Consider the following 12867-nt stretch of genomic DNA (forward strand, 5'->3'; position numbering starts at 1 on the left):
ACGACGGGAGCGCGGCCTATTTCGTTAATCGTACAATATGTAAAATTCTAACATGAGGATGTATGGTTTTTTGCCATATGTACTTTAACGAACATCTCCATTCGTTGATTTCGATTCAAATGCATACCCGTGTAAAATATTTTCTTATTTTTTTCTTTTCTTTTCTTTTTATTTTCCTGTTTCTTCATTCCAACACGTACTCCGATCATTTAAATACTTTGTTGAATATAATCAAACGACTTCTAACGTGTTATCACGCATCGTTTATATTTTATTTACATAGATATATACAATTCGAGTGAATCCAAATACGAATGAGCTCTATCTTATTGAAAAACTATTCGCATTCATTCGTAATGTCAATAGAGTAATATTAAAGTAGATTAATGAGTGCATCAAATAACCAAATCATACTACTGCACATTACTATTAACGAGACTCAACAACTTTCGCCATAGGTAAAACAACTATTAGAGAATCAACAACTTCTGACATAACTAAAACAACTAAAAAACTAAAATCGGTTACGTCTACTTATCATTATTAGAATCAAATAATACAAATGGTAAGAATTTTTTTTTTTCACAAAAAGGTTCCAGAAAAATAAATCCAATACCAAGGTTAGCAGAGAATAGGTAAATAATGCATAAGATGGAATGGTCGTTTCGAGTTATAAGGGATCAAATAAGTACATGGAAAGGGAATGCTGAAACGATGTACCAGACGATTTATGAGCTAAGAATTTCAGAGATGGATGAAAATATTACGAAATGACCCACGGCACGCAGTTTTGAGAGTGTTGTGTGTACGGTTTGTGTAGAAAGAGAGAGAGCGAGAGAGAGAGGGGGGAGAGAGAAAGAGAAAGAGAGAGAGAGAGAGAGAGAGAGAGGAGGGAGGAAGGAAGGAAGGAGAGAGAGAGAGAGAGAGAGAGAGGAGGGAGGAAGGAAGGAAGGAGAGAGAGAGAGAGAAAATGAGAAAGAGAGAGAGAGAAAGAGAGAGAGAGAGGAGGGAGGAAGGAAGGAAGGAGAGAGAGAGAGAGAAAATGAGAAAGAGAGAGAGAGAAAGAGAGAGAGAGAGAGAGAGAGAGAGAGAGAGAGTATGTGGCACAGAAAACAGAGAACTTACGGGTATAGGTCATTTGGCCCTGGTAGTAAGAAGGAAGATACACGTGTTGCGCGTGTGGAGGCTGCCCGTACACATTCATAGCTGCTATGCCGATTTCATCACCACCTACATTATACGCCGGCGAGTAAGGTCATTTTTTAACAAAACCCTAATTTTGCACCATCAAACATTGTTTCTATATCTCGTTATCACTGGGTTGTTAGTCTTCGTATAGTTAATATTAAACCAAAATATATAGCTTCGCTGAAACTGCTATAAAAAACTTCATTTGTAATATATATTAGCAAGTAACTAATATTATTTTCATATAATATATGATATTTATCTATAAAATAATATTGATTAATATCTAAGTATAAATTATTTAATTAATACTTAAAAAACGTTAAAAGTAATCATTGAAAAAATCTTCTTCTATAATATTTTAAGAATATACATGTATATGTATAATTATTTACTTTTTTCAAATCCTATATTTTATTCATACTATATACTTTTTACTGTAAGGCAAGACCACATATTTACAACTATTTCTGTTGCTATAACGAAGCTTAAAAGTTTTACATAATAGTAATAAAGTAAAGATAATGCCTATACGTTATTTTAAATATTTATAGCTTAGATATTTGCAGAATTCAATGCGAAATAGATGTATTTACACAAATGGAAAAAATATAATTTGAATACACATTATCTGGAAGACTTATTTAACAACCCAGCGAGTATATGCTAGATACATGCTCTTGCGAAATAAATGCAAAAGAAACGCAATAAAAACAAGCAAAGAAAAATAGTTAGCTTTTTGATAATAACTCTACAGTTTCAACAAAGAAACCGATGAAATAATAACGTAACATATTTGTAAATGTATTTATATATATATATATATATATATATATATATATATATATATATATATATTTATTTATTTATATATAAATATATTTATATAAAAATATATATATATAAATAACTATATATATATACATAAATAAATAAATAAATATGTATATATGTATGTATGTATGTATGTATATTATATTGTATAAAGTTGAGTAATTTGAACCTATCCCTGCTACCTCATGTTGCCTGTTCCATCGTAACTAAACGGGTTGGGAAAAGGATACGAGTATCTATGAGGATATTCACATAAAGATAATAGTTTCATAAGCTAAGAAGACATGTATTACCCATGCTTCATAATTTAAACTACACTATTTGTCCTCATGCCATGCAAGAATGTGTATATAATTTTAGAAAGCTTACTTGATAATTCATTTAGTATTTTCATGCAATAGTTTGGAAGAAACATTTGTTAATTCCAATAATGTACATATTATGTTTAACAAATCAAAATATTCATTAATCTTGGAAATGCATGGATAACGTTTAATGTACACATTTATAAAAAAGAGATTCAATAAAATAATATGTTATTATCAATATAGAATTTTCTTTATAAGAATTATGCAACATGCATCAAAATTTAAATCCAAATAAGATTTATACAGTAATGGACATCTTCTATTATTACAAAAAGTCCTTTCTCTAAATATTCCTATTTCTTTGATTATCCAACATATATTTTGTAAAATGCTATCAATAGCAAACTATATTCAACATATATATTTAAAAACTGTACGAGGTCATATTCTCAATGCCTTCATTATCAAATTGAAAAAGATATTAGTCTTTCTTAATTCAATTTTCAAATAAGATAATATATTTTAATATGCATATATTGCAATAAGTGCCTATTAAGCAAGAACAGATTGTCAAAAAAATGAACTATATACTCACCACCTTCATCTTCACTGTCGCTCATGAATGTTTCTTGCATAGATTCAGGTGCTTGTACTCTATATTTCTCTTCAATAGTGATAGTATGTGTCGTGGTAATAATAGTTTCTGTTACAACCTTTAGAGTTTCGATAACACTGATATAGCCAAGTTTTTGTGCAATATCCAAAGCAGTTTGTCCATTCTGTAAAACGTAAAACAGCTGTATTTTAATAATTTGCACAAAAGCATTGCCTTGCATATCGAAAATTGTACTTTTAGTTACTTACATTGGTTACAGCATTTGGCTTAGCTTTACTTTCTAACAGTAAATTAATAACCAGCGTGTGGCCCTGCTGTGCAGCTTGATGTAACGGCGTATAACCAGCATTGGTATTGTTATCAACAGTTGCACCAGAGCGCAAAAGGAATCGTACCATTGCTGCCTGACCAAAATGAGCTGCAACGTGCAATGGTGTGTAACCAGCCTGAAACAAATACACCGTTTGATATAAAAATAACATTTGCAAGATAAAATTTGTTTTTGAAAAATAAAAAATAAAAAAATAACAGTATTTATTATCTCTATAAAGACAATAGAATCAAGTGGACAAGTCGAATACTGAGAGAAAACAATACAAAAACACAACCCAGAGCTATTTAAAAGTACTTGTTATGTCTGTAATGATAATTAAATTATATTTACAATGTTAATAGTATAACCGTGAGTATATTTTTTTTTACAGTCAGTTATAGTATTTATCTATAGTGCCATTGATCTTTCACTAATTGTATTGTTCTTTTCACAGCACAAATGTTGATAAACATAACTACATTACCTTTGTTTTAACATCAATCTGTGCACCATTCTTTACGAGAATAGAAGCAACATTGACTTTATCCTCTTGTGCGCATAAGTGTAACGGCGTAAGACCATTCTGTAAAGATAAATAAATAATAGAATAAATAAATAATAGAATAACAAATTTCTCAATGATGTGGTTATACCTTCGCTTTATGATTTGTGTCTGCCTTGTGTTCAATAAGCAAAGTTGACATATCAGTATGTCCTTCTTGTGCACTTAAATGTAGTGGTGTAAATCCTGCTTTTGATTCTGCATTCGCTTTTGCGCCATATTCCAATAATGTGGTTGCAATGTCCATCTGTATACAATAATTGAAATATTTCTATCAATTCTGTCAATTATTTAAACGTCGTATAGAGAGTTTTCATCCCGTTTACTTGCCTGATTTTTTCGTGCTGCAATATGTAAAGGCGTGTGGCCATTTTTAGCCATAGCATGTGGCGAAGCACCCTTATCTAATAGAAGTAATGCTACATTCTGATGGTCATAATGCGATGCTACATGAAGAGGAGTTACTCCGTTCTATATTCAATAAATATGATCGATCAAAGTATTTTAATTCACTAAGTATAAATTGTCATTTAATATGTATATATATATAAACATGCTTACCTTTCCTTGAGCATCAACTGGTGCATTTTTCTGTAGTAACAACCTCGCTACATTCATATTGCCATATTTAGCTGCCAAATGCAAAGGTGTAAAACCCTTTTTAGTCGTAGCAGTAAGTGATGCCCCATTTTCTAATAAAACTGAAGCAACCTGATGAACGCATAAGAAATAATTTGTAATACGTTATATTTGACATCGGTATTCTAATCCTATATTATAGGATTAATAATTACTCATAAATAGTTTACATACAAAATAAAAAATCTTTACCTCTTCTTGACCTTCTTTAGCCGCGATATGAAGTGGAGTATATAAATCTTTCGTTGTGGCATCAACTCCAGCACCGTGTTGTAATAGCAACATTACAATGTCAACATTGCCTAAGCGGGAAGCAACGTGAAGCGGCGTTTGCTCCTCCTAAAAAAAGAATTATATAATCAACATCAAGATTATTCGAAATAATGATGAAATTTACATGATATACTTACTCTTGCTCTAGCATCAACTTGAGCACCGTTCCTAAGAAGTATTCTGATAATATCAGTCTGGTTTGCTCTAGCAGCTAAATGTAACGGCGTCTCGCCTCTTACTGTCGGTATGTCTGGACTAGCTTCGTGTTGCAGCAAGTAAATGACGATGTTCATACATCCCATAAAACTTGCTACATGCAGCGGAGTTAATCCGGACTATATAAAACAAACAAAAATAAATTGAATTTTTAATAAAATAATTTTTAATATTTATCAAAAAATACAAAAAATACATAATTACCTCCGTAGTAGCTTCGATACTAGCTTTGTGTTTTAAGAGAAGTTCAACTACTTTAATTCTGTTCTTCTTACACGCAATGTGTAGAGGTGTGAAACCATTGAGTGCGCGTGCATTAGGATCTGCATTTCTATCGAGTAAAAGTTTGGCCACCCTTACGTGACCACAATGAGCTGCCACATGCAATGCTGTCAAATAGTCCACTGTTACTTCATCCACAGGTGCACGATGATAAAGTAGAACTCTTGCGGCATCTACATGATCCCCTTGAGCAGCCATGTGTAATGGTGCAAGACCATTCTACATTTCATTCAATAAAAAATACATTATTTAAAATGTAATCAAATAATTTTTTCTTTCTATATAATCTATTACCTTTGTTTTAGAGCCAATAGGTGCTCCTCTTTCAATAAGTATATCAACAACCTCATGATGACCTGATCTTGCTGCACAATGAAGAGGAGTAAGGCCATCTCTCGTTTTTGCTTCGATATTTGCTCCTTTACTCATAAGAAGATTTACCATTTTAATTTTTCCCCATTTTGCAGCTACATGAATCGGCGTAATATTGTGCTATACGAACGGGCAAAAAAGAAAAAAATATAAATATAACTTTCCAAATTTTCTCTAATATATATATACATACACATATACATACATACATACATACATATATTATATATGTTTTGATACTTACTTTAGCAGCAAAATTTACATCCGCACCTCTATCATAAAGTAAGGAAGCAATTCGATCGTTGCCATAATGTGCGGCTATGTGAAGTGGTGTGAAACCGCTTTTCGAAGTTACGTCCGGATTATGATCATTCTGTTGAAAAATACAATACAATAATGATAGAATAAAAACACAAATTACATTTATAATTTTTTAATACTCTTAAAATAAAAAATAAAAGCAAAGTATTGTCTCTTGATTCATTACAAATCGATATTGTATGATAATTCGCGAATGTTCAGTTACCTAAGTCTGACGTATCTTATAATAGTGATATGAGTAGTACATATGTCAACTACATATATATGAGTAAAACTTTTTTAATAAAGCGTAAAAATACATAAGTCTATATCATCTCTCATAAACGGTATCGTTTTTCTCGTATTTCATTAAAATCATATATACATATATCGGTACGTAATTAAAAATTTTTATGGTTTACACATCGAAACTTTTAATTAAATATATACAAAGATATCAATATAATCAATTGTATGTTAAAATACATCTACAAATTATTTTACGTTATGTAATTTTGTAGAAATTTAGACAAAATTTACAACTATTTTCTATTTTTTATCCGAGTTTTTAAAATAGACAAATTTAAACTAAAAAAAGCATTTATACCATAAATTCTCTTAGTTACAATTCTGTACTATTTCCGATAAACAATCGCTTATTGCAAAGATAAAGTTTTCTACTGGAGACTACATTTACAGAATTTGAGTAAGAAATTTTTATTTATCGATTCAAATATTAGAAATCTTGAGAGATAAATTTTTCAAAGAATATATAATATTATTCTTATATAGAAAAATTTATCTTATATAGCTTGATGTTTTAGGTTTAGAATGAATCCTTGTTTATAAAAATCAGTCAACTATTTAGATCAAAAGAATTTATGATATAAACTCTTGAAAATGTATTAGGTGATGAACCCTATTAAAAAGAATAAGAGGATTACAACAAAGGACTCTTTTGCTTGGAAAAAGAGAAATATGACGTACTTGCAAAAGTAGGGCAGCCGCATTACAATCATCCTTCTTAGCAGCGATGTGGAGGGCAGGTAATCGAACTTTACCGCGAGTATCATTTTCCAATAGAACGGCTACTACTTTATCATGACCCTGTTGCATGGCCACCGCCAATGGAGTGAATCCGTCCTACGATGAAAAATAAATTTATAGGAATTTAAAAAATTCACTGCCGTTAAGGATAATTACAATTAATTATACACGCGCGCACACACACACACACCAATTAATATTTAATTAATATAATATATGAAATCGTTCCTTCTACCATTTACCAAAGCAAATATTAATTCGCGTATTTATAGTTAAAATATACAGAACGTACCTCTGTAGTGAGGGTTTGGTTGGCACCCTTACTGAGGAGGTACTTGACCACAGAGTCGTGATTCTCCTGAGCAGCCATATAGAGCGGTGTGAACCCATTTTGTGACTGTGCGTTCACAGAAGCACCTTGTTGGACAAGCAATTGTACAACCTCCTCTTGTCCAGCTGCAACAAGATATTAGTTTCATAGTAAGAAGTGGTTAGATATCATATAGAGGTCTATGCTTCTTTTCAAGTACATCTATTATGATGCGGCGAGGAAAAGTATAGTTAAATAAAAAATACGTATATACGAAACTCTTCGATAAGTATCTCAACCTCATTGAAATATCATATTTTTGAGTATATAAATGTTATTTTAAAAATGACACTTCTTTTTCTATGTTCGTGTCGAACATAGCAATGTATTTCTATTATTGCTTAGAAGCTCGATACTGCGTTATAGTATCGAGGTATGGAGAGATATGGGTTAATCGATATGATCTGAGAGTACGTTTGTATGTGTATTTGTATACGTATTTACACATCACACAAACGCACATATGGAGTTCGCTTACCAAGAGAAGCAATGTGCAATGCGGTGTTTCCCTTTTTAGTAGCAGCATCAACTACTGCGCCACGACTAAGAAGTTCTCGTACAATTTCCAAGTGACCATCCTTAGCTGCCAGGTGCAAAGCATTCAGTCCATTCTGTGTACAGACAGATTGCTTTTTTTTTTAGAATCCGGATAAGTAAAATATTTGTTATACGTATATAGCCCGTACATAGTCACATAAGTATCTCGATCATGCGACTACGGTAAACTCAAGTGATACAGCACGTTAGTAAATCACATCTTTTAACCTAATTAATGATAAACTTACAGCATTTGATGCGTTTATGTCCACGCCCGATTCAAGATACTCCAAAACCTTCTCGAGCTGACCCGCGCGAGCTGCTCTCAAAAATGACGTGCTTGGATCACTCTAAAAATAAATAAATAAAAGAAACAAATGTAATCGATTAATGTATTCTCTCTTACGTCATTAAATTTAATGAGATTTTTTTCTGTTACACAATATATCAGACATTATATAATTTTCACTAATTTCATTCTAACTAGATTAATGCACTCGTGTGAACATTCCTAATAGAAATCATCAAGGGACCTTACATAACTTTTTAATCCTTATAATCTCTCCAAATCATGTCTCGTACATATGTATCTACGTGCCTTTAATTTTAATGATTTTCCTTCTTGATATCCTTCGATTGTTAACCGAATAAAGACAAAAGAAAGTATTCTATATGAATAATAATCGATCAGAATCTTCAACAAGTTTACATTGTCCTAATCACCGCTGTATTACGCATTAAGAGATGAATATAGATATGGATGCATATACATATTTAGTTATATTTAATATCAATACACTTGAGAGTTTGTCTATGTTATCTGTTCGATCTATGAACATAAACACTTCTGCATACATTCAATAAAAATCTTATACTTTCTAACGTGCCATTTCTTTTTTATTGAATTTTATTTTCATTTCTCGATAAATTCTCAACATCTGTCCTAAAGTTATATACTCTTTAAATCCTAACAATCATAACAAAGCTTACTCCACAGACAATGCATAGAAGATAAGTTTATCGATTTTTGAAATTAAAACTAGTATAAAAAAGAAATACATACACATTCGTACATGTGCGAACCTATTTATACACACCTATCAACTTTTATAATGCTGTTAAAATAACTGGCACGATATTCTCCACCATTATTTCTCGATTACAATGCAGGTTGTTAGTCAAATATATATGTATGTAGTTTACTGGAACATACGGCGCCTATCGGTCTACACGAACGAGAGATGCTGATCTCTTTATTTTATTGTCCATTTGATCTATAAATTCTCACCCTTTTTCTTATTTATAACAAAGTAACAATAATATAATATATCAACATCAATACATAAGTAGGTACATTAAAAATATCAAATCATTGTGTAAAATTAGATATATTACATAATCTATCCGTTATATTTATAAGAATAAAGTTTCATTTTTTACGATAAAGACACTCTACGTGTCTAAAAGCAAGAAAGCCTCGTGTTTGTGTGCCTCAACTGGTTTATAAGCTACGTTTAGCTTTATAAATGGTATACAAGAATAAACTGACCGAACTACATCTAGATAATAAAGGTAAGTAAAGGAGGAGTCATAGAGAAACGAGACGCTTCGGCGTCACCAACGAATACCCTGTCGTATTACTGGAACGCATCGTATTATCGTTCATGCGTTGCATATATAAGCACCGCGAACGATAAATCGATAACAGAGTACATTGGACGCGCTTCTTAGGGCAGATAATCCTCTACTGTCGCAGTAATTAACGTATGGTTGTATAGTAAATAATATCGCTCTCATTCTTCCTTCAACAGACAGTAATCCATTCAAGAGATTTATTTTTATCTAATTATAGAAAAAAAAAATTAAAAATTAGAGAAAAAATAAAACTAATAAAAAAGTATAATTTTTAAATTTACTAAGAATCTCTTTGTTCGAGGAGATATTAAATACAGTTGGAATCGTTGCGAACGTAAATAAAGCTCAAAGACAAAAGGTACATTCTTTCCATTAACGATTTTCCTTCTCCTCTCTCTCTCTCTCTCTCTCTCTCTCTCACTCTCTCTTTCTCTTTTTCTTTCTCCATCTTTCTATTTTTTTATTTCACTTTTTCTATGTAGCTTTTACGATGGGCTGGTTTTATCTTCCTATCGATAGCACTTTTTAAAAAAATTGATCCTATTTATAGCTTCATACAACAAAAAAAGATAACCTTCCCTTATAAAGTGATCGCCAACAATAACAAAATGAACAAAAATTTATAGTCTATTAATTTCATACTGAAGAAATATCATTTAATGTGCATAGCTTCAATTAAAATTTTTGCTTTCTTACATATAGCAACAAAGTTAACCGTCAATATTGAATTAATCATTGTAACTAATTAATTAATTAACCTAGAAAGAAAGAAGCTCCTACTACTTTCTTAGATATGTAAAGCTATTATGAAATCGATCCTGAAATATATGCATTAATGGAATTATAATGACTGAAATAGAATTTACGTGACATCATAAAGAAAATTACTTGTTAACTCATATTAGAAATACCTTCTGAACTAACGAATTCCAATGATCATATCTACAACGGTGAAACATTCTTTTATATCCACAATAAGCACCATGAAGAAGTAGCACAAACGAAAGTTGTGTTATGATGTACTAACTATAGATAAAACGAATGTGGTATCGATAACGGTGATACATTTTTTCATCAATGGCAAAACCGCGCCATGTATATTGTAACATACATTCTATATGTCTAAAAAAAGATTACAAACTTTTGCGGTACCGAAGTAAATGAACTGAAATAAATACGCGAGGCTACTTGGAAATGTATATTACGTTTATATATATATATATATATATATATATATATATATATATATATATATATATATATACATAGGGCCAAGAAACTACTCGATAGATCCTATTATTCGAGCACGAGCTAGGTTCGTAGTACGATAGGCTCGAATAAATAAATAAGAACATATTCTATAAAATTATTAATTTCTTATTCTGCTACGCGTGGAATAGAAAGACAAGAGTGCTAAGATAAGTAATAATAAACAGAAAAAGCAAAATAATGTCAAGACTATTCATGTTTTTGAAAGGACAATCTAAGAGTAGTTGATGAATGTAATATAAAGTAGTGCGAATTATTAAGAAAATACTGCGAGATACAAAGAGTAATGCGAGTTAAATTTAGTTTTATTCGAAAGTTTCAAATTATATTGTTCTCTTTTTTTTTAGTTTTGTTCTTTTTTTTTATTATATTACCTAAGTTTGTATTTTAAACACTGAAATATAACCTTAAAAAAACAATTGTCTGTATTCTTTACGTCTTTAATAGTTGTTATACCCAATTAATCTCACATACGTATACATATATGTATGCAATATTCATTATACCTATTACTTTTATACAAAAATTTCCATGTAACAAATACGTAAGAATTTTGTTATATATATTCAATCTTAAAAATACAAGAAAATAATTATTTGAAAGATTAACAATTATATAGCAAGAAATACGAGATCATTTATATTTTCTTTTCATTTAACAAAGTGAAAGATTAGTTTGAATAATCGACTTTACAATTGTATCATAAACAAGGAATCAAAAGAAAAAAATCTACCGTAAACATTTGTCACTGATAAATTTCTCTTAAAGTCCAATGTTAAAGAGAAGATTCTTCATAGAAAAGGAAATTCTTTATAATCAGTATAAAACAGTGATAAAGGAGTCTCTTCTATGTTTCGCGATAGATGACGACCTGCTTTAAATAATTCAGCGACCCCGTTACATCCGACACGTGGATGGTCCCTTGTGTTATACTTCCCCCTTTACCTTTCCCCTTCTCTAGAGCCCCTTCTTCACTTGGGCTTCTTTTTCTTTCTACTCTTTATCCACGAAGCGAAGCTGTATCTCCGGCATGACACGACAACCGTTGAAAAAGAGGAGAGAGACCAATGGAAAACGTCGTCACGATGGTCTCATTACTGTCTCTTTATTATAACAGTCTAGCTTACTCAATGCGATCACATAGCGTGCCTATGCGCGCATTCTATTCTACGTTGATATTATATTTAAGTCCCTCGAAAATCTATGAAAAAGTTCAAAGAAATTCTTTTTATTTATTTCTTTTTAGTTATTTCTTACGTGACGAATCTACATAACAATTTCCTCTTGAAAAACGAGTGACGATCATTACATGATTATGATGATTAGAACGACTAGATAGTTCGATTTTTTATTGAAATTCCATCAAATTTTTTCATATCGTCGAATGTCCTTTTATAGATATAAAATTCTGGGACACGAACTATAAAAACGAATATACTACGCAAGAACTCATGGCCCGTATAGTCTCTCATAGAATCTCGATGGTATCAAAGACATAAACTCCTGTCGATTGCCTCGGGTGATACCGGACGAGTCTTCGAACCAGCTCGAAGAAACCGTTGTACACCCGTGCAACTCTATCAAGTAGTATCATCTTTGCTTATCGCGAATATTTAAAAAATTTCTTGGTACTTGACATTTTCTCATTTTCTCATCATTCATCTTTTTGTCAATTGAAAAAATACGGTAGAAAAAAATAGGGTAGAAACTTAATCAATAGTTCTATTTGATAAAATATTCTACTTGATTACAGTTATTTAAACGAAATATTTGTAATGCATATATGATATAACTTGAGTTATATTCCTATTTTTAAATGCCAAGTACAAAAATGTTTTATCGTAATGCTCTTCGTCGCTTTAGGCGTCCACGTATCGACAAAAAGAACGAAACGGCAACAAGTGTAATACCTATGGGTCTTCCTGCAATTTCTGGCTACGTACCAAGCTAACTATAGCTGCAACGTGCACAAAACTGACTACTATAGCCACAGAATGTGTACGTAGAACCGCTTGGCGTTCCAATCGCAGAATAAATTCAGAACCCTCGAATAAATATGTTAGAATACATTTTCGCATATTCTTCACGATAGCTCATCGAAATTTT

At 31.3% G+C, this 12867-nt stretch overlaps 1 protein-coding gene and 1 long non-coding RNA gene across 28 annotated transcripts in view; one reads left to right on the plus strand and one right to left on the minus strand.

Annotated features, from left to right (window-relative positions):
• LOC124421930 (ankyrin-3-like) overlaps nucleotides 1-12867 on the minus strand; it is a 69411-nt gene that overhangs the window by 41895 nt on the left and 14649 nt on the right. For all 25 annotated transcript variants that reach the window (XR_006941762.1, XR_006941761.1, XR_006941760.1 and 22 more), the window contains exons 3-18: nucleotides 8106-8207; nucleotides 7799-7931; nucleotides 7243-7406; nucleotides 6891-7046; nucleotides 5848-5976; nucleotides 5526-5723; nucleotides 5154-5450; nucleotides 4871-5068; nucleotides 4653-4799; nucleotides 4383-4532; nucleotides 4152-4292; nucleotides 3913-4068; nucleotides 3744-3842; nucleotides 3195-3392; nucleotides 2926-3109; nucleotides 1126-1230 (exon numbers count right to left, since the gene is read on the minus strand). Coding sequence is in view for 19 of the 25 variants with exons in the window: in XM_046957657.1 (XP_046813613.1) it covers nucleotides 1126-1230; nucleotides 2926-3109; nucleotides 3195-3392; nucleotides 3744-3842; nucleotides 3913-4068; nucleotides 4152-4292; nucleotides 4383-4532; nucleotides 4653-4799; nucleotides 4871-5068; nucleotides 5154-5450; nucleotides 5526-5723; nucleotides 5848-5976; nucleotides 6891-7046; nucleotides 7243-7406; nucleotides 7799-7931; nucleotides 8106-8207 (2557 nt within the window). In the remaining 6 variants the exon portion in view is untranslated. The remainder of the gene's footprint in view (nucleotides 1-1125; nucleotides 1231-2925; nucleotides 3110-3194; nucleotides 3393-3743; nucleotides 3843-3912; nucleotides 4069-4151; nucleotides 4293-4382; nucleotides 4533-4652; nucleotides 4800-4870; nucleotides 5069-5153; nucleotides 5451-5525; nucleotides 5724-5847; nucleotides 5977-6890; nucleotides 7047-7242; nucleotides 7407-7798; nucleotides 7932-8105; nucleotides 8208-12867) is intronic.
• On the plus strand, nucleotides 1123-3898 carry LOC124421949. 3 transcript variants are annotated; one of them, XR_006941766.1, is made up of 4 exons: nucleotides 1123-1249; nucleotides 3314-3379; nucleotides 3498-3628; nucleotides 3714-3898. It is a non-coding gene; the product is annotated as an uncharacterized LOC124421949 (long non-coding RNA). The 3 variants fall into 3 exon arrangements; XR_006941765.1 differs by having other exon boundaries at nucleotides 1133-1249; nucleotides 3206-3379; XR_006941767.1 differs by having other exon boundaries at nucleotides 1156-1254; nucleotides 3206-3379.

This window comes from Vespa crabro, chromosome 2, assembly GCF_910589235.1.
Source record: "Vespa crabro chromosome 2, iyVesCrab1.2, whole genome shotgun sequence".
NCBI classification, from domain to species: domain Eukaryota; kingdom Metazoa; phylum Arthropoda; class Insecta; order Hymenoptera; family Vespidae; genus Vespa; species Vespa crabro.